The 27533-nt window shown below is 47.0% G+C and overlaps 1 protein-coding gene across 1 annotated transcript in view; it reads left to right on the top strand.

Moving 5' to 3' along the window:
* Positions 1 to 26969, top strand: part of LOC311120988 (hedgehog-interacting protein-like) — a gene marked incomplete at its 3' end in the record, with an annotated part of 32289 nt that extends 5320 nt beyond the window's left edge. The window contains exons 3-10 of the mRNA XM_084195538.1: positions 5428 to 5572; positions 9158 to 9359; positions 18995 to 19146; positions 21030 to 21203; positions 21609 to 21752; positions 22265 to 22386; positions 25898 to 26021; positions 26833 to 26969. Coding sequence (XP_084051664.1) covers positions 5428 to 5572; positions 9158 to 9359; positions 18995 to 19146; positions 21030 to 21203; positions 21609 to 21752; positions 22265 to 22386; positions 25898 to 26021; positions 26833 to 26969 — 1200 coding nt within the window. The remainder of the gene's footprint in view (positions 1 to 5427; positions 5573 to 9157; positions 9360 to 18994; positions 19147 to 21029; positions 21204 to 21608; positions 21753 to 22264; positions 22387 to 25897; positions 26022 to 26832) is intronic.
* Positions 26970 to 27533: the final 564 nt, after the last annotated feature.

Genomic DNA, 27533 nt, shown 5'->3' with positions numbered 1-27533 from the left:
TAACCATTCTACTACACCTGCTACTAAGATATACCAGGTAACCATTCTACTACACCTGCTACTAAGATATACCAGGTAACCATTCTACTATACCTGCTACTAAGATATACCAGGTAACCATTCTACTACACCTGCTACTAAGATATACCAAGTAACCATTCTACTACACCTGCTACTAAGATATACCAGGTAACCATTCTACTACACCTGCTACTAAGATATACCAGGTAACCATTCTACTACACCAGCTACTAAGATATACCAGGTAACCATTCTACTACACCTGCTGCTCTCTCTCTGACTCACTACATACTGCCTAATGTCTGAATAAGGCAATATTATGATTCTGAGCAGGTCTCCTCAAGGTCCCCAATTCAAAGTCAGCAAACAGTGGTGAACATATAGGTAGCTTGGTTTTACTTACGCAAGAAGCAGTGGAGCGTAAGGACTCAATAAGGAATATTTATTTATGTAAGCTTACCTCATCTGACCTCACCTCCACTTGGTGGTTGAGCCTGCCTGCCTGCCTGCCTGCCTCACGCCCCCACACACTGGGAGAGCCTCGTCGCTGTCTCAGTCTACCCACCCTGGCTGGCAGACGTTGCCTACTGCCGCTGTCAGCCCAGCACTTTGTTAATTAGTCTGACTGCACACTTTAGACCTGGCAATCAAGAGCAGTGATGTTGTGCTTCTCTCTCTCTCTCTCTCTCTCTCTCTCTCTCTCTCTCTCTCTCTCTCTCTCTCTCTCTCTCTCTCTCTCTCTCTCTCTCTCTCTCTCTCTCTCTCTCTCTCTCTCTCTCTCTCTCTCTCTCTCTCTCTCAGACTGCATGTTAAACCAACCCAGCACAGCACGTTGTTTTATTGCACCAGGTGGACAAGATTTATTTTCTTGCGCTAGCCGAGTTGTACAAATGTGTAAATACTTGTGGATTTTTTATAGATTTCTGAGTGTGGCAGCATTGTGAGAATCTTTAGTCACACTTCGACTGGTTGTAGATGCGTTATAAGGAACATGACTTCTTTATACTCACATTTACTCAAAGTTTTCCTCAATATCTTCCTCAATCTATGGAATTTAGACATAAATTGTACACACACACACACACACACACACGTAACCACACGCCCTAAACAAAGCCCCTACAATCTGCCAGAGAGCTGAAAATGATTGATTTTATGACCCTTCCTTCCCTGGCCCCGTCCTTCTTTGGCAAGCCCTCCTGAGCTGCCCTGGCTGACGTCAGCCCCCTGGCTGTGCCGTGCTGTGTGCTGTTTGGGGTGTGTAAGCTATAAGCACCCTGGCTACGGTCTAGACATGACCGGCTCTGACACCTCGCGCCACCAAGGGAGCTCCTCACACACAGCCTCAGACACACACAACCTACGGCCTGTTTAAGAAAACGCCACTCACACCATCAGTTTGTTTTCCTTGGTGATAAATTCGATGGAACGTAAACACAATCAGAGCTGCCTCGCTGGACCCGGACCTCGCCTCAGCCCTCGAAATGCTCCCCCGTACGCGTAGGCAAGGCAACGCCAGCCCTGGAGGGAGTCTCCTCCCGATGTGGAATAAGCGAGGAGATGACATGGAGATGACATGACACACTGTTTCCTCCTGGATATGATGGTATTGTGAGATGATAGGAGACCTGCTTGATAGGCCGCCCTCCCTGAAAGATCCCCGTCCTCAGAAGTAGGGCCTTTGAAGGGCTGTTACCTGTCTGCCGTGCCTCCCAGTGAAGTGCACATTCCTGGTGATCAAACGGCCGCTGCTTGCCCCAGCCAAGTCTTCTTCCTATCTGTGTCGCCGCGGCAGATTAGATCTGCTCGCAATTTGCTGAACAGAGAACAGTTTCAAACACATATGTGGTGGCTCTACACCACCACCAGCACTATCAACATAGAGAATGAGAGAGAGAGAGATGGAGAGAGAGAGAGAGACACCAGCCAGTGAGCTGACAGACAGCAGTGAGAGCTTATAGTTAAACCCAGAGCTTCATACCAGGAGCTTGAGCCAGAGAAGGAGTCAGTCACCCCCACCTTCCCTCCTCCATCCGTCCTCTCCCCCCTTTCTCCCCCTCTACGCAGATCAGCATATGTGGTGACGAATGACACATTTATTTTTCTACAAAGGTTGTGTATATGTAAAGCTGCTGAAGTGCATCAAGATGTCAAGTACTTTGGGTGGCCACCCAGGTTGTCTAGGAAGATAACCAGATGGAAGTAGAACTTTAGTGCTAGCTCACTGCCTGGGATGTGGACAGAGGTTTTTTTCCCTCTATCTCTCTCTCTTTCTCTGTCTCTCTTTCTTTCTCTCTCGCTCTTTCTTTCTTTCTCTCTCCCTCTCCCTCTCCCTCTCCCTCTCCCTCTCCCTCTCCCTCTCCCTCTCTCTCTCTCTCCCTCTCTCTCTTTTTTCCCCCAGGCCAGTACAATAAAACTGGGCTATATTGTGGAGGGAGAGAGAGAGAGAGAGAGAGAGAGAGAGAGAGAGAGAGAGAATGTAGTGCTCGGTGCCACATGTTTATGGAAGTAGTTAACCATAAATTGTCCAAATTGGATGGCCCTCTAAGTACATATCATTCTGGATACAGACAGAGGTTTTTCCTCCTATGGATTTAAGAGTCCCTTTCTGGATTTGTGTCCGTTGGCCTTTTTTTAGGGGGGTTTAAGCTATATTTTTTAAACAATTCGTTGGGTTTTTGTTCAACTTAAATTTGCATTTGTAGTAATCACTATTGCCTCTTAAGAACATGTTTAATTAAATCTAAAATATAAAGCACTGACCCAAAAAAAAAAATTGGGCCCATGTACAGTATAAATAACTAAAGATGACATTCAGAACCCTTCCAGAACTCTGCATCAACACATGCAAAGTGCTGACCAACAGTATTAAACCTGAACGGTAGCCTTTACTGTTTCTTTAAATGTCCTCCTGCTCCCGTGAAACTCTCTCCAGCTCCCCATTAGGCTGTGTACTTAGCCCTCATTTCTCCATAAAGACATTTACGGCCTGAGTCTCACTTTAACCTAGAGGCCTCCCACCCCTCCCTCCCTCCCTCCCTCCCTCCCTCCCTCTGTCTCCCCCCTCTCCCCTCTGCATCTGAAGTCCCGGGACCAGCATGGTTAAGATAACTGCAGGCACAAAGTAGGTGGGTGGCATAAGCCTGGGAGTGTGTGAGTGTGTGTTCTGAGTGTGTTTGATCTCTGTGTTGTGTTTAGATGTTTAGTGGGATATCCTATCACCTCCAGTGGTAGTGTGGTCAGCCTTGTGGTCGGTGTGGGGGGGCCGGGATGGAGGGAGGGAGGGATGTGTGGGGGCCGGAGCGAGAGATGAAAGGGGGAGAGACAGTCCTGTTTGTGTTTTTATCACTGCTGTGTTTGCTCTCCTCCTCCGCCCCTCTGAGGGTTGTGTTAAGGGAAACAATATTGTCACGGTTGTTTTTAGGTCGTGCACGGCTTTTAAGATCCACCGCTTGCTTGCGTTCTTTTCACCCTGTTAGTGGTTTTGCCCTGCTAGCATAATAAGAAGGGGGGGGGGGGGGGGCTTCCTAGAATCTTGGAATAATGTTGTGACTGTGGGACTCTGAAGGTGGCCAATCAGGCAGGGTTGGGTTGGGGCTGCTGTGTCTGATCGGGATATTTTCCCAGATCACTTTGTGCCCCAGACCCTGGTGTTACAACTAGCAGCTCCAAGAGAAATCAAGGTGGTCTGGGGAAGTAACCGTGTGATGGGGGCATTTTTGCTTTAACTTCCCCAAAGCACAAGCAAGCAGTGGAACACAATCAATCAACATTTGGGAACATAATTTCTTTATTTGGGTTTTGAGGCAGACAGAGTATGTCTAACCCTCCTAAAAATGTGGAAAGTTAGTGTTTGGAAGACTGGGCTGTTAATTAAACATGGTCAGTGTTGAATTAGAGTTTCTCACATTTCACATGCTGCGCCCATATGCCTGCCGCTGGGCTAAGGGGGGGGGGGGGGGGGGGGGGTGAAAGCATCTAGGCTGTGGCCCAAATAGGCACTGGTCAAAGTAGTGCACTATATAGGGAATAGGGTGCCATTTGGAACGGGCCCCTAACAGTGCTTTAATTGTATCAGAATTTAAGCCTATGTTATATTTAAATATTCAAAATATCTGGAAAGCTGTTAGGTATCCACAGCAGTCACCCAGGTGAGGTAGAGGTGCGAGCCATAGCAACAGGGGTCAAACAGTAATAGCAACAGGGATCTAAGGATAAAGGTAAAGATGGATGGGGCCTCGGTAGTGCACTGCCGCAGAGTTGAAGATGTGAGAAACAGTCTGAACAGCATATTCCTCACATTCTGGTCAGATCTAACCCAGTTGGCCTGTCTGGCCTGCTAACACATTCTGGTCAGATCTAACCCATTTGGCCTGTCTGGCCTACTAACACATTCTGGTCAGATCTAACCCAGTTGGCCTGTCTGGCCTGCTAACACATTCTGGTCAGATCTAACCCAGTTGGCCTGTCTGGCCTGCTAACACATTCTGGTCAGATCTAACCCAGTTGGCCTGTCTGGCCTGCTAACACATTCTGGTCAGATCTAACCCAGTTGGCCTGTCTGGCCTACTAACACATTCTGGTCAGATCTAACCCAGTTGGCCTGTCTGGCCTGCTAACACATTCTGGTCAGATCTAACCCAGTTGGCCTGTCTGGCCTGCTAACACATTCTGGTCAGATCTAACCCAGTTGGCCTGTCTGGCCTGCTAACACATTCTGGTCAGATCTAACCCAGTTGGCCTGTCTGGCCTGCTAACACATTCTGGTCAGATCTAACCCAGTTGGCCTGTCTGGCCTGCTAAACATTCTGGTCAGATCTAACCCAGTTGGCCTGTCTGGCCTGCTAACACATTCTTGGTCAGATCTAACCCAGTTTGGCCTGTCTGGCCTGCTAACACATTCGGGGGTAGGCCCACACAAGTGGTTTCTCACTTGTTCCAGCCCAGGCCTAGCCAGGATTCCCAGTTGGCCTGTCTGGCCTGCTAACACATTCTGGTCAGATCTAACCCAGTTGGCCTGTCTGGCCTGCTAACACATTCTGGTCAGATCTAACCCAGTTGGCCTGTCTGGCCTGCTAACACATTCTGGTCAGATCTAACCCAGTTGGCCTGTCTGGCCTACTAACACATTCTACCACCAAGTGTTTCTTCACTTGTTCAGCCCAGGTCTAGCCAGGATTTGGTTTGGCCCATTCAGCACAACTCTCACAAACAACCGTCTGAAGACTTAAGGAACTAAAGCTGTGTAAACATGAATTAAGGGCAACTAACTACGAGTGGATTTAGCTTTAGCTCGCTGGTAAGTTTGATGATGATGTTGCATCATGGTTTGAATGAGGTGTGATGTCACTTGACTAGAATCGTCTTTGTCTGAGGGCCGTTGTTTGTTTCCATGGTGTTTTTCAGAGCTGTTCCAAGCCGATGTGGATGAGTTCTGTCAATACTACGGAAGGAGGGACGGAGGCCTGTGCTTCCCAGATTTCCACCGAAAGCAAACACGGGGCCAGGACTCCAACTACTTGGGAGATGAGAAAGTGGAAGACATCAACAGGTTTGTAACGTTTCACTTTCAAAATCTCTTTTACTTGTATACCTTAGGAAGAGTACATTTAAGGTACGCTTTTTAAATATTGAGTGAACCATCCAAAAAGGAGGCTTTCAGTGAGTTGAGGAAGAGAGGCCTTAGTGTGTATTGTGGCACCTCCACACTCTGAACCCAGTGTGCCACTTTGACTGGCCACCACCACCGGTCTCACCCCAGGCGATATGTACTATGAACCAGGGTCATGGGAGACATGCCAATGCCACGCCTGGATGACCCCCCCCCCCTCCGCCCCACCCACCCTCTTTACCCATCACCCATCTCCCCAGTCATCACCAAAGCCTGCCATTTGTTCAGGGTGCATTGAGCCAGGCTTTGGCCACACAATGGAAATGCTTACCCTGCGTCAGTTCAGGGCTGCAGGCCATTCCTCCCTCACTGCTAGCTAGCGGCTGTACGTCATAGACAAACTTTCACCTTTTGTCTGCTCCGGTGGAGAGAGAGCCTCTGAGCTCCCCAGCTGCGTCACAAATGGCACCCTATTCCCTACGTAGTGCACTGCTTTTGACCATGACCAGAGTCCTATGGGCCCTGGTGAAAAGCAGTACACCATATAGGGAATAGGGTGCCATCAAGCCCCCCTGATGCGAGGTGAGAACACTACTGCTGGACAAGTGACCGACTGACCGTCCTGCTCTCTCGAGCCGGACCAGACCAGAACAGACCGGACCAGACCAGAGAAACTATGCTGATGCTGTCTGTCTATGAGGTCTAGCTAAGTGCTGTCTGCATTCCTGGGGTTGATGGGGTACTACTCTAGTCGTTTCTAGTAATGACCCCTTGCTATGCTAAAGAGCACTGTAATTGTAATTGTAATTGCACTGCTCTCTAGAATGGATGACCGGGATGGCCGAGGAGAGATATAGAGCTTCTGTTGGCAGCCGCTCATCTAAAGGGAGTCTTGGTGAGCTGACTCTCCCCTCCTCATCTTCTGCCTGGGGCCGGCCAAGAGATGATGAGCAAGGAGAGAGGGCCAGGTTTTAACCACCCATGTCATCTAACATCATAAGTCTTAATCAGACCTCCCACTTCAAAACTGGCCTGAGGGCGAGAGAGAGAGGCAGAGAGAGAGAGCCAGGGAGCGAGATAGAGGCAGCGAGAGAGAGAGAGAGCCAGGGAGTGAGAGAGAGAGGCAGAGAGAGAGAAAGCCAGGGAGCGAGAGAGAGGCAGAGAGCGAGAGAGCCAGGGAGCAAGAAAGAGAGGCAGAGAGAGAGAGAGCCAGGGAGCGAGAGAGAGAGAGAGAGAGAGAGAGGCAGAGAGAGAGAGAGGTAGCACATCTGCTGTGTGTATGAACTTGACAAATGCGTCACCATGACATCATAGCACCAGACAGGAAACTGACAGGGCGAGATAACTGAACTGACACCCTTTTTCCTCCAATGAATGTCCATCCCTCCCTCAGACTCTCAATGGTAAATTCTGCCCGGCGATTGGGAATGTCTTGAAACAAGTGTGTGAGGAGCGAAAATCAGCGTCACCGCCCTCATGTGTTAGCTAGCTGTTGCGATGTTGTATAATGGAGTTTGAATGTTCTGTTTCCCACATCAAATGTGAACTGTGGTTTACGCAACACTTGTTGCACAGCTTGAGACCCCTCATCCCCCATTTAAGCATTGCTCCACTAAATTCACCCGTGGAGTGACATATGTATGTACAGTGGGGAAAAAAAGTATTTAGTCAGCCACCAATTGTGCAAGTTCTCCCACTTAAAAAGATGAGAGAGGCCTGTAATTTTCATCATAGGTACACGTCAACTATGACAGACAAAATGAGAATTTTTTTAACCAGAAAATCACATTGTAGGATTTTTAATGAATTTATTGGCATATGATGGTGGAAAATAAGTATTTGGTCAATAACAAAAGTTTCTCAATACTTTGTTATATACCCTTTGTTGGCAATGACACAGGTCAAACGTTTTCTGTAAGTCTTCACAAGGTTTTCACACACTGTTGCTGGTATTTTGGCCCATTCCTCCATGCAGATCTCCTCTAGAGCAGTGATGTTTTGGGGCTGTCGCTGGGCAACACAGACTTTCAACTCCCTCCAAAGATTTTCTATGGGGTTGAGATCTGGAGACTGGCTAGGCCACTCCAGGACCTTGAAATGCTTCTTACGAAGCCACTCCTTCGTTGCCCGGGCGGTGTGTTTGGGATCATTGTCATGCTGAAAGACCCAGACACATTTCATCTTCAATGCCCTTGCTGATGGATGGAGGGTTTCACTCAAAATCTCACGATACATGGCCCCATTCATTCTTTCCTTTACACGGATCAGTCGTCCTGGTCCCTTTGCAGAAAAACAGCCCCAAAGCATGATGTTTCCAACCCCATGCTTCACAGTAGGTATGGTGTTCTTTGGATGCAACTCAGCATTCTTTGTCCTCCAAACATGACGAGTTGAGTTTTTACCAAAAAGTTATAGTTTGGTTTCATCTGACCATATGACATTCTCCCAATCCTCTTCTGGATCATCCAAATGCACTTCAGACGGGCCTGGACATGTACTGGCTTAAGCAGGGGGACACGTCTCGCACTGCAGGATTTGAGTCCCTGGCGGCGTAGTGTGTTACTGATGGTAGGCTTTGTTACTTTGGTCCCAGCTCTCTGCAGGTCATTCACTAGGTCCCCCCGTGTGGTTCTGGGATTTTTGCTCACCGTTCTTGTGATCATTTTGACCCCAAGGGGTGAGATCTTGCGTGGAGCCCCAGATCGAGGGAGATTATCAGTGGTCTTGTATGTCTTCCATTTCCTAATAATTGCTCCCACAGTTGATTTCTTCAAACCAAGCTGCTTACCTATTGCAGATTCAGTCTTTCCAGCCTGGTGCAGGTCTACAATTTTGTTTTTGGTGTCCTTTGACAGCTCTTTGGTCTTGGCCATTGTGGAGTTTGGAGTGTGACTGTTTGAGGTTGTGGACAGGTGTCTTTTATACTGATAACAAGTTCAAACAGGTGCCATTAATACAGGTAACGAGTGGAGGACAGAGGAGCCTCTTAAAGAAGAAGTTACAGGTCTGTGAGAGCCAGAAATCTTGCTTGTTTGTAGGTGACCAAATACTTATTTTCCACCATAATTTGCAAATAAATTCATTAAAAATCCTACAATGGGATTTTCTGGATTTTTTTTTCTCAATTTGTCTGTCATAGTTGACGTGTACCTATGATGAAAATTACAGGCCTCTCTCATCTTTTTAAGTCGGAGAACTTGCACAATTGGTGGCTGACTAAATACTTTTTTTCCCCACTGTATGTATGCCCAATGCACATGAATCAAACTCACTGCCTATGGAAGTGTCTAAACACTTACTCAACCCTTCCCCTAGTGTCATGCTATTGCTTCACTCTTACTTTGTAAATCACTGGTATTAACTTACTGTCAAGTCAACTCAATCAGTGTATGTATGTTGTGGGGTGTATTTCTCTCTCTCTCTCTCTCTCTCTCTCTCTCTCTCTCTCTCCCTCCTTCCTTTCCTCTTTCAACGGGATTATCCGTCGGCGACCCTTGACCTTTTGTTCCTCCTCTGGTCGCCCAGGAAGCACAAGCACAACTGCTACTGTGCCCAGGAGGTGTTGAGTGGGCTGAGGCAGCCAGTGGCCGTGGTGCACTGTGGGGACGGATCCCAGCGCCTCTTTGTCCTGGAGAAGGAGGGCTTCGTTCGGGTGCTGACCCATAACATGGAACTGCTGAAAGAGCCTTTCCTTGACATCCACAAGCTGGTGCAGACTGGACTCAAGGTCAGTGAGGAACACAAGATGCATCCCAAATGACACCCTATTCCCTACATAGTGCACTACTTTTGACCAGGACCCATAGGGGCACTTCAAGACTGCTCCAAACTCTAATTCACATATAAGCGATGGTACTTAGTCGCGCCGTGTCTCCCGAATATAAATGCACCTTAACACCAGTTTTAACACCAAAACGGTTAACTATCAATGTAGGGAGCAGACACAGAGGGACAGCAACACTTAAGTGGTTTTATTTCTGTGTTACAAACATAGGGGAGAGGGAGAGAGAGTGGAACACAGATTTGAACACTCCTCAAACAGTTCTACTTCTAAGACCTACCTCTCTTGTCTGATCATTCTGACCAACCAAGACCCTTCCTTCCAGACTTAACCCCCACTAAAAGTGGTGTGCTCGCCAGTCTAACACTTCATTAAACAATTAAACAAAACCATCAGCTATTTATTAATTGCCCTAACGCGGCTAACTCACACGTTGTTATCTTTCAATGAGCTTAGCACACACGTTGAAAACATTGCTAATGTGCTGCTAATTCATACAAGGTGGATGAATGGCTTTTTAAGTGTTACCCTGTACTCTCCCCCACCAAGCTGTTTCCATATAGGTTAGCACTGTACAATCCCACAAGATGAAAAACTATTAGACTAAGACGTCACTGGCCAATACTTTATTTTGATAAATGGTGTCGTATGATATGATTTCACACAGCAATAGCCCCTCTCACAATAGTGGAAGACCAGCTGTATCTGTCTTTTAGTGGTCAACCCTGTCTGCACTCTCTCTCTCTCTCTCTCCCTTTCTCTCTCTCTCTCTCTCTCTCTCTCTCTCTCTCTCTCTCTCTCTCTCTCTCTCTCTCTCTCTCTCTCTCTCTCTCTCTCTCTCTCTCTCTCTCTCTCTCTCTCTCTCTCTCTCTCTCTCTCTCTCTCTCTCTCTCTCTCTCTCTCTCTCTCTCTCTCTCTCTCTCTCTCTCTCTCTTTCTCTCTCTCTCTCTCGCTCTCTCCGCCCTCAGTCGCTAAAGAAACATCTGGTGTCTGTCGAGACCATTCTAATAACGAGGGGTCTGAGGAGATGAACTGTGTTCACAGTGCACACACACACACACACACACACACACACACACACACACACACACACAGGAGAAGTACTCGTCACCCGTCCCTCTCCGCTGCAGTTTCCTTGAGACAGGAAACCATTGGCATGTCTGGTACTTCTGAAAAGAATTAGCACCTATCTGACATTTACTCACTCACTCAGTCTGGTTTGTTCTGACCTCCCACCATCATGGAAGTCCTAACTTCCAGAGAACAGGGGAGGAGAGGAGAAGAGGAGAGAGGACCCTGGAGCTGGGGCTCGGTTGGCTGGCCTCCCCCCGGAAAGATATGTTATACTGCCGTTTGGTTTGGCACCTTCTACGTGAGAAGAGGAGAAAGAGAGGAGAGGAGAAAGAGAGGAGAGGAGAAAGAGAGGAGAGGAGAAAGAGAGGAGAGGAGAAAGAGAGAAGAGGAGAAAGAGAGGAGAGGAGAAAGAGAGGAGAGGAGAAAGAGAGAAGAGGAGAAAGAGAGGAGAGGAGAAAGAGAGGAGAGGAGAAAGAGAGAAGAGGAGAAAGAGAGGAGAGGAGAAAGAGAGAAGAGGAGAAAGAGAGGAGAGGAGCAGCACATCCACGAGAGCCAATCAACAAGAAATACAATCATCACCGCCCGCCCACTCCTCCGTAGCTTTGTGTTGGCAGAGCCTCTGGGCAACAGTTGAATAGGAAGTTGTCTTTTTTTCATCGACGTCGTCTTGGAAGCCCGGGAGGGGATTGGCGTAGTGGAGCGGTGTTCCATGTAGGCATCATTTTTAACCTCAGTAGTGTGTCTGTGCCATAGACATGCAGCGTCAGGTCCAGGACCAGTAGTTGGAAACATCATCTTTATAGCTGTGAACGATTGTTAAGCTTTTGAAATGGCCTATAATTTACCATGTCATTTCAGGTTCAGTTTCAATTTCTCACCTGCTAGGACCTGTTAAAGCTATCGTAGCTCTTACCAGCATTTACCACACAACTTTACATGGAGACATCCACTTCTGCCACTGACGGTTAGCTATGTGTCACAGACAGGTTTGGGGTCAATTCCATTTCAGTTCTAGGCAATTCAGGAAGTACACTGAAATTCCAATTCTCTTCCATGCTTTCAATTAAGAACATTTGGAAATGGAATTGGAATGTGTTTTTTCTTTTCTGAATTGACTGGATTTTAAATGGAATTGACCCCAGCCCTGCTCACAGAGCTCATCTAGAGCTGTATGTATCAAGTGTCTCAGAGTAGGATCTGATCTAGGATCATCTTCCCTCATGTCCATGTAATCAAATTCATTGTGAGCTAAAAGGCAACTCTTAATACATACGGCCCCTGATGATGTTTATCCGTATCCAAGGCAATAGCTGTAGTTTATTTATTTGAAAGTGAACTGATAGTGTCCAGAGATAGGGAAATGGGGAAGAGGAGGAGGAGGGGGCACACTTTTTGGACAGGAAGTTTATCTATCACGCATGCCTCCCGCCGTTCCTTTAGAAAGAGGACAGCAGAGATTACAGGGAGGGAAGCGGACCCCCAGCGAATGGACATGCAAACAGGCCCACAGGGAGCCCAGGACGACCCTCCTGCTGTCTTATCATCATTAAACCTAACTGCTAGCGGATAAAACAATCATTATGACAATTAGAGAGTGGCTTGAGCCCCGGCAGACTGGCCTGCAGGCCCCCCTAGAGTCCTATTATGTGATGTTGGCTGTTGGCTGCTACAAGGCTCTGGCCACACGGGGCCCCCAGCACCAGGGGACCAGGGGGGGCTACCAGGGGGGGCTGAGGTGTTTACTCGCTGCATCAACAGGACATAGCTCCTTCTATACAGATAGAACACCCAGGAGCCTCAGGGGAGGGGGGGGGGGGGCTGGAGTGAGACTCACTGAGAGGGGAAGATAAGGGTTTTATCTTTGCCTGGCTCCCCTAGCTGCCACATGCTTTGATTGTAATGTTCTGTGGTTCCTTCTGCCGGCCCGGCCGATCCCCCCCCCCCCCCCCGGTGACAATTAAGACGACCCGCTCAGACACAATGCTGCCAGAGGGAGGGAGCAAGGGAGGCTCTCCTTCTCCTCTCTCTATTGCACCGTGGGTGTTCCCTGACACCCAATCTCCCCTTCTCTTCCTGTCATTACTTGGTTGTGTGTGTGTAACGCACTTGCTGGCGTCCTCTTCCCGGTAGGAAGCCTGCTAATTCCGACATTCCCTGCCACCCCTTCTTCCACACACAGAGTCCTCTCTCACTCACCCCACTTACCCTGTGGAGGTGTCACAATCACCATCCTCCAAGCCCATTGGGTCAGATACTCTCATCTCTAACGACTGATTGGCTGATTATGTTTCCCAGCTGCTTTGTGATTAAAAAGAGGCTTGCGCCACCACTGCCAGGCTGTGGCTCATATGTGGTGAAGGCGGCTCAGCGGCTCGGCGGGCACAGTGGTAAACCGTGTGGCACAGTCCTGATCTGGGCGCTGGTTTCTTTACAACTCGTCACACGGCGTGTTCAGCACGTCTCAGCTTAGTACCAACATCTGATAGTGTCATGCTGACTATAAAGCCATCGCAGCGCGTTAACTGAGGTGTTCAGGCAGTTAACTTGTTTTGGGTTTTCTGTTTCAAGCGGGAACCACTTCCAGATGCTGCAGAACGAGAGAGAATGTAGCCCAACATCCATACTTAATCTCCTTGTATCCAGCGGTGGCTGACAATATGCTGGCTTTGATTTCATTCATGGTGACACATTGCGTATGTGCAAATGGAGCGACGCCATTGTTGGTTGCTTACATCAGCCAGCGGCAAAGGCAATGGGGCGAAAGCGGTTTGGAATGAAGACATCTGCTTTGAGCAGTGTCGCCTAACACTGCTATTGAAGTGTGTTAGCCTGTGTGACAGGGCTAGGCCGCACAATAAAATATATTCACTGTGAGACAAATATCTCACTGCGTGTTATTGTGCTCTGTCACACTGCATCTACAGCTGTTGGGCTAACTCAGCCAGAGAGAGCAGAGGTTCCTCTCAGACTGTCGGGCTAACTCAGCCAGAGAGAGCAGAGGTTGCTCTCAGACTGTCGGGCTAACTCAGCCAGAGAGAGCAGAGGTTACTCTCAGACTGTTGGGCTAACTCAGCCAGAGAGAGCAGAGGTTGCTCTCAGACTGTCGGGCTAACTCAGCCAGAGAGAGCAGAGGTTGCTCTCAGACTGTTGGGCTAACTCAGCCAGAGAGAGCAGAGGTTCCTCTCAGACTGTTCGGCTAACTCAGCCAGAGAGAGCAGTGGTTCCTCTCAGACTGTCAGAGATAAGTGCCCTGCGGATGACAAATTAGCTCTTACTCCTACTGTTGACTCCCTCTGAGAACTGAAGCTCTGAAGCTGAAGGGGGGGGGGGGGCAGCAATGTTAATCTTACTATTATCCTATTTATGTAATGGGAAGAGGAGCATACGCTGGAATACGTCAAGAGAAAGTTGAGTGAAAGTCGTTGTTTATCAAGATGGGGTCGTAGACCCAAAACATGACTCTGTTGGCCGACGTGTTGTGTGAAACAGGAAATTGCCTGGCTGCCTCCTCCATTATAAAAGTGGTTTTGCATCCAATCTGATTGGGCTGGGTGGTTGGGTCTCTTTAGTTTTTTCTCCTCTCTCCCTTCGTTATGAGACTGAGTGATCTCTGGTCTAAGCTCCGACCTTGTCATAGGATTAATGTGTGTTAACAGGTGGAGGGGGGGGATTTGACTTGGCTCCCTGGTTTCATTGTGCTGGAGTAACCAGGGGGAGGTGGGGGGCTGAATGAGTGTGAACATTTCAGATTGCCTTTGAGGTGAAGGGGGCTGCATTGTTTTTCTCCAATCAGCTCTCCTCGTGGTGGAATGTATTTTTGTCGGGATTGCCAGAGCCAATGAGGATCAAAAGGCGCTGGGCTAACAATGCAGGGAGCCAAACCATGCATCATGGACCTGAAAGGCAGCTGCATGGCGGGATTGGAAACGGTAGCCACTCACTATGCTCTGCTCCCTGCTCCGGCTCCCGTTCCTCAGCTCTATGGAATGCTGCTGATGTTCTGGTGAGAACTCCAACTCTGCCTCGCCTGGCTCTTGACACCAAAAAAACGGTGCTCTTACTATGGCTAAAAACAGAAGAATAAAGTCTGCCCTACACTTGTGAATCTGGAGGCAGGTGTTAGTGGAGCATCAACAGACAGACAGACAGACAGACACAGCCCCTTGGGAGGAAGAATGATGGTGGTCGTAAAAAAGGAGGGAGAAGGAGGAGAGCGGTTTGAGGAGAAAAGGAGGGAAGCTAATTTTCAAGTCGACATGTTGAAGTGATTTGTGGAGCGCCTGACTGAGGTGTCAGAATGACATCATCGGTGGCCATTGTTTCCCCCGCTACGAGGCTTTGTTCTCCCGTGACCACAAAGGGGGGTGGTCAGAGGACCAAGGGCTTCTGGAAATAGTAAAGGAGACCAGTACACCAGTGGAGGCTGGTGGGAGGAGCTATAAGAGGACGGGCTCATTGTCATAGCTAGAATGGAATTAATGGAACGGTATCAAACACATCAAACATATAGAAACCACGTTTGACTCTGTTCCATTTATTCCATTCAAGCCATTACAATGAGCCCGTCCTCCTATAGCTCCTCCCACCAGCCTCCAAAGCAGTACACCCAGTACCTCTCCTCTGACTGAACAACCCCACACAGTAGAGCTAGAAGACACTGACACTTCACTCTGTTTATATTTTAACTGGAACTAATACTCTACACACAAACACTTCTAATGAGCTCTTTTGTCTATAAATTGGAGCAGAGCTACCTACTTAGGTTGTCAACAATATCTCTGCTGTATCTTTGGCAGTATTATGATAGCGATCCATGTGCGAAGGGCCAGGTTGGTATTTTTTCTCTTCTCTTAATCAGGAGTTGAGATTGGGTTGTGTCCCAAATGGTACCCTATTCACTATATGGCTCTGGTCAAAAGTAGTGCACTGTATAGGGAATAGGGTGCCATTTGGGACCCACCCCTAGTTTCCAAGTGTTTGTTTCTTATGGCCTGGTGTTAGCGTTGCTGCCATCCATATGCCTTTTGGTCCTGATGAGCAGTCATTAGCGAGAGAGCTAATATTTCAGCCCATTTACCGCTGCTGTGTCTTAGTGGTCTTTTAGCTCAGGATTATACGGCTCCTTCCTTTCGGAATTCTTGTCTTTACCCGCTCCTTCCCAGTGTTTATGTGGGGAATTCGGGTCACTGCTTTCCAAATCTGACATACAGTGAGGGAAAAAAGTATTTGATCCCCTGCTGATTTTGTACGTTTTCCCACTGACAAAGAAATTATCAGTCTATAATTTTAATGGTAGATTTATTTGAACAGTGAGAGACAGAATAACAACAAAAAAATCCAGAAAAACGCATGTCAAAAAAGTTATAAATTGATTTGCATTTTAATGAGGGAAATAAGTATTTGACCCCTCTGCAAAACATGACTTAGTACTTGGTGGCAAAACCCTTGTTAGCAATCACAGAGGTCAGACGTTTATTGTAGTTGGCCACCAGGTTTGCACACATCTCAGGAGGGATTTTGTCCCACTCCTCTTTGCAGAACTTCTCCAAGTCATTAAGGTTTCGACTGGCTAGGCCACTCCAGGACCTTAATGTGCTTCTTCTTGAGCCACTCCTTTGTTGCCTTGGCCGTGTGTTTTGGGTCATTGTCATGCTGGAATACCCATCCACGACCCATTTTCAATGCCCTGGCTGAGGGAAGGAGGTTCTCACTCAAGATTTAACGGTACATGGCCCCGTCCATCGTCCCTTTGATGCAGTGAAGTTGAGTTGATGCCAAAGTTGAGTTGAGTTGAGTTGAGTTGAGTTGATGCCAAAGAGCTCCATTTTGGTCTCATCTGACCACAACACTTTCACCCAGTTCTCCTCTGAATCATTCAGATGTTCATTGGCAAACTTCAGACGGGCATGTACAGTATATGTGCTTTCTTGAGCAGGGGGACCTTGCAGGCGCTGCAGGACTTCAGTCCTTCACGGCATAGTGTGTTACCAATTGTTTTCTTGGTGACTATGGTCCCATCTGCCTTGAGATCATTGACAAGATCCTCCTGTGTAGTTCTGGGCTGATTCCTCACCATTCTCATGATCATTGCAACTCCACGAGGTGAGATCTTGCATGGAGAACCCAGGCCGAGGGAGATTGACAGGTCTTTTGTGTTTCTTCCATTTGCGAATAATCGCACCAACTGTTGTCACCTTCTCACCAAGCTGCTTGGCGATGGTCTTGTAGCTCTTTCCAGCCTTGTGTAGGTCAACAATCTTGTCCCTGACATCCTTGGAGAGCTCTTTGGTCTTGGCCATGGTGGAGAGTTTGGAATCTGATTGACTGATTGCTTCTGGCTTCCAGGTGTCTTTTATACAGGTAACAAACTGAGATTAGGAGCACTCCCTTTAAGAGTGTGCTCCTAATCTCAGCTCGTTACCTGTATAAAAGACACCTGGAAGCCAGAAATCTTTCTGATTGAGAGAGGGTCAAATACTTATAACATTTTTGACATGCGTTTTTCTGGATTTTTGTTGTTGTTATTCTGTCTCTCACTGTTCAAATAAACCTACCATTAAAATTATAGACTGATAATTTCTTTGTCAGTGGGAAAACGTACAAAATCAGCAGGGGATCAAATACCTTTTTCCCTCACTGTATGGGTCAATCATTTTAAGGTGAGGGACGGGAAAGGGAATGGCTTCTTCCAAATAGTCTGTGGCAAACTGGAATCATCTCTCACTCACTTCTATCAATGTGCAGCTTATTGCACCCACTACCAACCCCAACATAACTCCTGTTATTTTGAGCAACACAGAATTTACATTGAGTATTTCTCATAAATTGTTGCAGAGAGGAACTCTTATTTATTCGTCAACGTTCACATTTTTTATGCTTTACAGAGGCATTGAAAGGACCCCAGTGTCTGATCATTGTAGGCCTAGCTCGTACTTAAAAGGGCTGACGACACGGACACTTCCATCACATTCCATTGGAAGCAGTCATCTGTTCTGGCGTTAACATGTGTCCCGTGGCGCTGCTGTGTTTGACTGGGTTCTGCCCTTCGCCGTCCAAACAGTTTCTGGGGGATCCAGTACACTTTAACCAATTTATGATCTGTGTTGCTTGGCCTGTGACCCGGGACTACACCTCTCCTAATGCCTCCAAACTGTAGCCCTAATGCAAAGGCCAGACCTCCTCGCTCTCTTTGCCTAAATTCCTTTTAAATATTTTGAGAGGGAATTCCAAGAGGTTGACGCAGGCAGATCGGCATTGATTCTGGCTGAGGTTGATGCTGCTGCTGGTTCGCCTCCTTCAGTGAGGTAGCCGTTCTAGGGGGTTTTGAGTGTGATTTGTTTTGCATCCACGCCAGCTAGCATCAATGTTTCTGTTATTGAGGGAGGAATGGGGCTTGAGCTGTTTTGGAGAGGGGGGGACAACAACATAAGGCCAAAAATGTAAGGGGGCACGTTTTAAACATTGTTAACACCTAAGCCTGGCATTCTGTTCATTCTTTTGTTAAAAGAGAGAGAGAGAGAGAGAGAGAGAGAGAGAGAGAGAGAAACACAAAGACCTGATTGCATTGCCTAGGGACTGAAACGCTATAGCTGCTTATTACAGCTAACTATGATGGGAGGACCACCAGAGTTGTGACTGATGTAGCTGCCTCCGGGGTGAGACAAAGGTTTACGTATTACACAAGCAATTTAGATGGTTTCTAAACATGTTGCCAAGACACTGGGAGCTGGCAGCTCCGTCCTTGTTTAGGTTTTCTTTCTCTTTCTCTCTCTCTCTCTCTTCCCCCCTCCCTCTCTATCCTCAAATTTTGCATGGCGCGGGGGGGTGGGGGGGTTGGGAGAGAAAAAGGACTGAAGGACTCTGCACTTTTGTGTTCTCTATGAACTGCGAGTGAGCTAATAAATTCTTTCAGCCACTCAGCATAGCATTCACGGATATCCCCCAAAGATTACACACACAAATCACTGCACAATGGAGGCCGCCGGGATGGCCTGGGCGTCGTAGGGGCCCCCGACCCCGAGGACAAGCTGGAGAGAGAGAGAGAGGGCTGGGATGGGGTGGGGTGGAGGGGGATGGAAGGGGAGCACTGGCTGGAGTCAAACGTTGTATAATGGTTTGTAATGCAGTAGTCAATGAGGGTGGTGATGGAGGTACGGTATGTGGGGAGGACAGAAGAGGGGGTATTCGGTTGGGAGGGGTGGGCACTGGGTATCTACGGAGACCAAGATGGAAGGAGACAGAGTGAGAGGGAGCGAGAGAGAGAAAGAAAGGGAGAGAGAGAAGGAAATATAGTGAGACAAGTAGAGAGAAAGAGACAAGGTGGAGGGTGATTGGCTGTGTGGTGGCTTCGACTAGTTACTACAGCACAAAGAAAGAAAGAAAGAAAGAAAGAAAGAAAGAAAGAAAGAAAGAAAGAAGGAAAGAAAGAAAGAAAGAAAGAAAGAAAGAAAGAAAATGTAGGGACAGAATTAACTTGTGGGTCCTTTTTGTTTGTCCTCTGACTGCAGGCAGGAGATGAAAGGGGTCTGCTAGGCCTCACATTCCACCCCAATTACAAGAAGAACGGCAAGCTGTACGTCTCCTACACCACCAACCAGGAGCGCTGGGCCATCGGACCGCACGACCACATCCTGCGCGTGGTCGAGTACACCGTCTCCAGGTAACCAGTGGAGAAATCCATGCCAAACATTGACCATTTACGGTTCAACCACTGATAATACAGAAACGTCCTGCGTGTGGTCGAGTACACCGTCTCCAGTTAAAATCTGTGAAATTACGTTGAACCACGTTTAATAAACGTTGAATTGACGTCTATGTCCTGTGGGCACCGTCTCCAGGTAAAAGGGGAGAAACCAAACCAAACCACCCCCTATATACATTAATTGACCACACATGGTTCAACCAATGATGATGCAGAAACAAGTGAAGCCTAAAGAAGATGCATTTCAGTGTCGATATTCCTGAGATAAAAGTTTGCAGGTATAAAGTAGGGCTGGGAATTGCCAGGGACCTCACGATACGATATTATCACGATACTTAGGTGCCGATACGATATGTATTGCGATTCTCACGATTCTCACGGTTCTATATGCATTGCGATTCGACACTGTAATTTTATTTCAATGTTATTCGATGTTTCAAACATATTGCTCACCATATGTCTGCTGCAGAGGGACAAGAAAGAGCCATGAGAAAACGAGTTTAGGGAAATAAAAGTGCTGAAAACAAATTGGCTCCCTATTTAAAAAGAAGATGGAGAACAAGCTATGAAGGAAAAATACTGGAGTTTTGGAGCAGGTACAGCCAACTAGCGCAAAAATATTATTGCTATATTGTCAAAACAATACGATATATCGTCAAAAATAATATCCCAATGTAACTGTAACAATATTTTCCCCATCACTAGTATAAAGTACAGTTGATGAACAGGAAATGTTTGTTATCTAGTGAGTTTTGAATGCAGCCCGCGGCGGCTCGCTGCCAAGTCAAGTCCCGCACCGTGAAACGCGTTTACTGACGGCGACGACTTTTGCTTTTATAGAAAACTGTAATGGCGCACTTTAATTTTACAACGCCGCTAATGACAACTGTAGATGTTTGTGGCTATGCTGGTGATATACCAGAGCTCCATTGCACAACAAGCCGTGATTAACAAAACAAACTTCTCGTAACTATACTAGTTAAAGTATTACGTTTTTATTATCATAATCACTGTTGTACGGCTCGGTTTTAAGACTTTAAGACCATTTTTCAAATGGCAATTATAATCTTGACGCTGGTGGCGTTTTGAGGAGGAGTCATGGTGTTGGTATTTGTATGTCACTCAGTGCGAAATAGTCAATCTCTTCCTGGCAGAGTAACGACGCTGAAGAAAAATTATAGGAAACTCTCTGTCTAAATACCCTGCCCAAAATAACACATCATTAAACATTTTATGGCTGTTAATATGAAGCCAAATCTTTTCTCTGGACTTGGAAAGCCATCACTTTATGGGTTTGAGTTAAAGCTTCGAGTTGAGATTCACCCCAACATTGTAATAACGTCTTAACTCTGAGCTTTAATGATGCGTCAAATCTAAGACCCAACGTCTCCTGACAACAAACTCGTTAAACACTCTTCTCGTTGGCGTATTGTCAGGGAGCTTGTTTTTACATGTCAGCATTTTCTCCTGCAGTGGGATCATCTTACTCACGGACATAATTGCTATTTTTCCATCCAGACATTACATGAGCACCTCTCTGTTTAATCAGGACATCCTTTAAATATACGTCTCAAACGTTCTTTACCTTTTGTCTCTATATTGGTAGTAGGCCCCAATAGTGTCAACATATGTTTAGGGCTCATTTTGGTTAATGCAGGGGTGTGTTAGGGCTGGGTTGGAGCAAAAGCCTGCATACAGTAATACCCCTATGACTGTGCACCCTTGGTATGGAATGTATTGAAGCGTCGTGCCAGCCTCTGACAATACACTCTATGTTCCTCCCATAAAGATATAAAACGATACATTTGATCTAACACTTTTCTATGTAATTCTGTGATCAGGAAAAACCCGAATGTGGTGGACAGTAGGACCACGCGGATGCTGATAGAGGTGGCGGAGCTGCACAGGAAGCATCTGGGAGGACAGCTGCTGTTTGGCCCTGACGGCCTCCTGCACATCGTCTTGGGAGACGGCATGATCACCCTGGATGACATGGAGGAGATGGACGGCCTCAGGTGAGACCCAGGGGTCAGGGGGTCAAAGGTCAAGGGCAATATGGAGGCTATTTGGGGATCAGTCTGTGGGGATCTTTCTATGGGTATCTTTCTATGGGTATCTTTCTATGGCTATCTTTCTATGGGCGTCTTTCTATGGGCGTCTTTCTATGGGCATCTTTCTATGGGCGTCTTTCTATGGGTATCTTACTATGGCTATCTTTCTATGGGTATCTTTCTATGGGCATCTTTCTGCTTGTATTTCTGAGGCCACTGTAGGCCATTTCCCAAAAACGTAAAGGACAGTAAGTCTTATAACATTTGGCAAGATACAGCAATAAACCAAGACAGTAGCGACAACTTTTCCACCTCCACCACTTTCCTCAGACCTAACCAGTTGTCATTTCTTGTGTGTGCTGTCTGCAGTGATTTCACAGGGTCTGTGTTGAGGGTGGACGTTGACACAGACTGCTGCACGGCTCCCTACTCCATACCCAGGAACAACCCCTACTTCAACAGCACCAACCAGCCACCAGAAATCTTTGCCCACGGACTGCATGACCCAGGCAGGTGAGTGAAATGCTCCATGGTCATACCTGATACCTGTTCCCACCCAGAGAATCCCCCCAATACTTCACTATGGTGTGTGTGTATCTTCTCATGGATTAATATTAGTATATAGTATGTTGTTTTTAATTGTGAGTGACCGTTGCACCTATTCCTTTCTAATGTGTATCTTCTCAACCATGGAAATGATCAGATCACTCTGTGTGTTACTGTCTCGGTCAGTGGAGGCCTTGTTCTGTGTCTTCACATGGTAAAAGGTCAATCATGGATTGACTCTACTAGGCTATGAGCTTCATTAGAACGTGTTCATCAATCTTACTGAGTTGTAGCTGTGTGTGTGAGATATGCAGTTATTGACTTACAGTACCCCCGTTGCATGCCACTCTTTTATCATGTGACACAACCACCCCAAGGTCATAGTTGATACTCAGGGAGTGATGCATCATCGCAGATGGACAGGGTCATGACGTTCCAATGTTTTTCCCACTTATCCATTCATTCCTGTCTTTCCCCAGGTGTGCCGTGGACCGGCATTATACGGATAACAACGGGAGTTTCCTGATTGTGTGCACGGATGCCAGCGGGAGGAACGCATCGGCAGGGAGAATACTGGAGATCACTAAGGGGAAAGACTACGGTGAGTTCCTTCTTCCAATGATTTTCCCTAACAGAGCTGATTATGTGTCCCAAATGGCACCCTATTCCCTATATAGTGCACTACTTTTGAGCAGAGCGCATGGGCCCTAGTTAAAAGTAGTGCACTATATAGCAGACAGGCTGACATTTGGGATCTTTAGGAGCTTGAGAGTGACCTTTAGGAGCCTGTCTGGAATACATTAATGATACATTAATGTTGCTTGTTATGAAAATAGCTCTGTGTCTGCCTTACATTTCCATTTCATGGCCTCTCTCACCTTGGGAATGAGTGGAAGAATCTGATGGAATTCCTCACAAATTACCTTTTTGGATAACCTTTCATTTTACTGTGTGTTCTGTTCAAGAAAAATGACTTCTGTTTTTTTGGAATACAAATGTGGATTCTTTCCTATTGTGAGAATGCGGTATTTGGTCGGCCTCCAACTTGTTCAGTACACAGTGTATCTGAGAGAGAAAAAAAAAAAAGTATCAAAAGTTATTGTAATCCACAAACGATTCGTCCTTGCACATCGTTGCCAGGGGAATGTGAGTTTGTGTCCATGAATATGATTTATAGTTGTCAGCTACGATGAATATCTTGATGATGGGTTAGTATTGTTGAAAACACACTAAACAAAGCCATGAGGACCGGGGGTTGATATTCTCATTGGTGCACATCAAAAGAGCATAATCGACACCAGAACATCCTGACAAGGCTGTTTTTTCTCTCTTTCTAACACAATGAAAAAATTAGTGCTTTTGTTTGGTTTGATTAATGTCGAACTGTTTGTTTGATTCTAATAACCACACAATGAGGGCTATTTCAGCCACCCGAAAAACAACCCCCCCCAACCCCTCCCCCCCAACCCCAACTCCTCCCCGCCAGCCCCTCAGCCAAGTTCAAAGCCCCCACCCATTCCATTGGCCACCTCTCACCCAGGACGACCACTGATTGGGCCAAATTACCCCAGACCCCGGCCCCGATTATATTATTGCCATGGTGGAGGTGGAGTTCATTACCTCTCTGATTACACCCTAATAGGGGCGAGAACTCCTCACATCATAATGTCCATTATTCCCATAATGACTACATAACGATTTACATTCACATTGTCCAAAAAATACCCTACAACACCATCATCAACCTCCTGCGTTCTTTAGTACAACGATCACTTAATACATTCAGTTTAAACGTTAATTAAGAGATATCGTGGCGGTTAAAGCCCTACATCGACATTACATTTTAATCCAGTTTAGCAAAGTTGTTTTTAACAAGGCAAGGCCTCAGTCACAGTAATTGAAACCACCCTCCACTACATGCTAATGACCTCATGACAGATGGCAGTAAACATGGATATCCTTTTCTCTTCCTACACCAACAGAGAAAACAGGACTCATTAGAGTAGGCATAAATCACACCCAGGTCTCAGGGAGTCACAGTCATTAGGCTAGTCTCTGACCATGGCAGCTCCAGGTCTCAGGGAGTCACAGTCATTAGGCTAGGGTCTGACCATGGCAGCTCCAGGTCTCAGGGAGTCACAGTCATTAGGCTAGTCTCTAACCATGGCAGCTCCAGGTCTCAGGGAGTCACAGTCATTAGGCTAGTCTCTAACCATGGCAGCTCCAGGTCTCAGGGAGTCACAGTCATTAGGCTAGTCTCTGACCATGGCAGCTCCAGGTCTCAGGGAGTCACAGTCATTAGGCTAGTCTCTAACCATGGCAGCTCCAGGTCTCAGGGAGTCACAGTCATTAGGCTAGTCTCTGACCATGGCAGCTCCAGGTCTCAGGGAGTCACAGTCATTAGGCTAGTCTCTGACCATGGCACATCCAGGTCTCAGGGAGTCACAGTCATTAGGCTAGTCTCTGACCATGGCAGCTCCAGATCTCAGGGAGTCACAGTCATTAGGCTAGTCTCTGACCATGGCAGCTCCAGGTCTCAGGGAGTCACAGTCATTAGGCTAGTCTCTGACCATGGCAGCTCCAGATCTCAGGGAGTCACAGTCATTAGGCTAGTCTCTGACCATAGCAGCTCTAGGTCTAAGGGAGTCACAGTCATTAGGCTAAGGTCTGACCATGGCAGCTCCAGATCTCAGGGAGTCACAGTCATTAGGCTAGTCTCTGACCATGGCAGCTCCAGATCTCAGGGAGTCACAGTCATTAGGCTAGTCTCTGACCATGGCAGCTCCAGATCTCAGGGAGTCACAGTCATTAGGCTAGTCTCTGACCATGGCAGCTCCAGGTCTCAGGGAGTCACAGTCATTGGGCTAGTCTCTGACCATGGCAGCTCCAGGTCTCAGGGAGTCACAGTCATTAGGCTAGTGTCTGACCATGGCAGCTCCAGGTCTCAGGGAGTCACAGTCATTAGGCTAGTCTCTGACCATGGCAGCTCCAGGTCTCAGGGAGTCACAGTCATTAGGCTAGGGTCTGACCATGGCAGCTCCAGATCTCAGGGAGTCACAGTCATTAGGCTAGTCTCTGACCATGGCAGCTCCAGGTCTCAGGGAGTCACAGTCATTAGGCTAGTCTCTGACCATGGCAGCTCCAGGTCTCAGGGAGTCACAGTCATTAGGCTAGTCTCTGACCATGGCAGCTCCAGGTCTCAGGGAGTCACAGTCATTAGGCTAGGGTCTGACCATGGCAGCTCCAGATCTCAGGGAGTCACAGTCATTAGGCTAGTCTCTGACCATGGCAGCTCCAGATCTCAGGGAGTCACAGTCATTAGGCTAGGGTCTGACCATGGCAGGTCTCAGGGAGTCATTGTACACTCTTGTGTACAATGACTATGGTTTATTTGGTTTATTTGGCTGTCCTCATAGGAGCACCCTTTGTAGAACCCCTTTTGGTTCCCTCTTTTGGGTTCCATATAGAACCCTCTGTGGAAAGGGTTCTCCTATGGGGACAGCCACAGAACCCTTTTGGAACCTTTTTTGTAGGGAATAAACAAAGTGAAACTCCCTGCTATATCTAAGATGTAGCTAGTCATATCTTGGTCAAGCTGTCAAATGACAGCTATCTTAGGCTGAAAATAATAACTTTTGACAAATACTATACGTTCCAAAAAGTCATTTTGGGGGGGGGGACACAAATTGACTTACAATACCACCATCATTCTGCATTCGTTTTGGGACCTTGTAGAGATCTAACTCTGTCTATGTGTCATATGGAACTATATACTGTATATAGGGCACTAAATATATAGTGCACTACTTTTGACCAGAGCCCTATGGGCCTTGGTTAAAACGAGTGCACTATAAAGACAATAGGGTGCAATTTGGGACACAACCTCTGTAATTACACTGATATGAGGCCTGTATTTCTGTGTATTTGTGTAGAGAACGAGGCGTCCATCTTAATGGTACTGATCTGAGGCCTGTATCTGTGTGTTTCTGTCGAGAATGAGGCGTCCATCTTCATGGTACTGATCTGAGGCCGGTATCTGTGTGTTTCTGTAGAGAATGAGGCGTCCATCTTAATGGTACTGATCTGAGGCCTGTATCTGTGTGTTTCTGTAGAGAATGAGGCGTCCATCTTTGACCTGGCGACCAGTGGAGGAGCAGCACCTGTGGGAGGGTTCATCTACAGAGGCTGTCAGTCCAGAAGGCTTTACGGGAGCTATGTGTTCGGAGACAAGAACGGGTAAGTTTATAAGTTATAAATATTATAAATAACAAGGGTTTTATTTATCGTCAAATGGTCTGGATTAAATGTGTAGCTAATTTGAATCAAATGTCATCATTTTCTCATTCAGAACATTCTCGAACGGTTCTAGTGTTCATTGACTTTGGATTGAACAAACACAAACAGCTGTGTTTAGTAACCCAACTTTGCTATGGTGAACGTAACTCTGAGGTAAACACTATGCATACCGTCCCCTGATTCTGCCCATGGTCACCGTGCCAACATAAACCCAGTGTTCCATCCACGATGGGGGGAAAACATTACTATCACATTGCTGACACTACTACGGCTCAGGCTCATTCACTGTAAATGGAGATGTGATTTCCTGCCCAGGTTGGTTGGTCCGTTTGGCTACGGCCTCGTGTTGTTCACACGTCTCATTGGTTGATAATTCATCTTGCTCTCTTGCTGAAGTCAAACCTCGCCTCTTGAATAAACAAAGGAAATAAAGACGCTGAAGGAAGTACGCTATTGAGACGTCATGGCAATGTGTTTGGAAAAATGACTCGCAGCCACTTCGTCTCATTTCAGTTTTTGAAGGGCACGTTGTTGTGAAAGGGCGAGGAGGATTTTTGGCATCGTGTTTATTTGGAAACCAAAAGACTTCATGCACACTAAGGAACTGAAACACAAGACTGTTGTGCTGTGACCTGGAAGGAAACAATGTGCCGTTTTTGCTGACCCCTGACCTGTGCTTAATGCTAGCATTACTGTAACAGTGTGCTGACGTTGCGCTGTGTTTGTGTGTGTGTGCGTATGTGTGTTTCAGAAACCTGCGGATCCTCCAGAAGGGCTCAGTGGCGACAAGGGGCCAGTGGCAGGAGAAGGCTCTGTGTCTGGGGACCAGCAGCTCCTGTGGCTCCGCTCTGGTGGGACATATCCTGGGCTTCGGAGAGGACCAACTAGGTCAGTAGAACCAGCACCAAGGCTGTGTCCCAAATGGCACCCTATTCCCGATATAGTGCATTACTGTTGACCAGAGCCCCATGGGCCCTGATCGAAAGTAGTGCACTAAATAGGGAATAGGGTGCCATTTGGGACGTAGCGCAACTCTCTCGTCTAAAGACTGGCCACTACATGTATACCAATATTATTATATGTCAATTTCTTGGCCTCTCTCTCTCTCTCTCTATCTCTGTCTCTCTCTCTCTCTACTTCTGAGCTGATGTTATGAGTGAAAGCTTTTGTCAACAAAGGGTCTGAATGCAGAAGATAGATTGCAGAATGGCAAGCCATCCTGAAATCCATGTTTACACCCAATGACAGATGTCAAAACTGTGGAAAACTCAGAATCATTGGGGCATTGTATATGGAACAATGGTAGATGTATTTACATAGTACATCCCTGGAGTGCGATGTCAATGTTCAACATGTTTCCACTCGGTTGGGTTTAGAAACAAGACTGCTCCAATTGAGTTTCCGAGATTAGGAAGTCAGGGGAAAAACGTCCGCACCGTTACTCGAGTGATA

The sequence above is a fragment of the Coregonus lavaretus genome (genome assembly GCF_964263955.1).
Source record: "Coregonus lavaretus genome assembly, contig: HAP1_SCAFFOLD_4029, whole genome shotgun sequence".
Classification (NCBI taxonomy): domain Eukaryota; kingdom Metazoa; phylum Chordata; class Actinopteri; order Salmoniformes; family Salmonidae; genus Coregonus; species Coregonus lavaretus.
The sequence above is the reverse complement of the archived record's forward strand: the minus strand, read 5'-3'. Positions and strand labels throughout refer to the sequence as shown.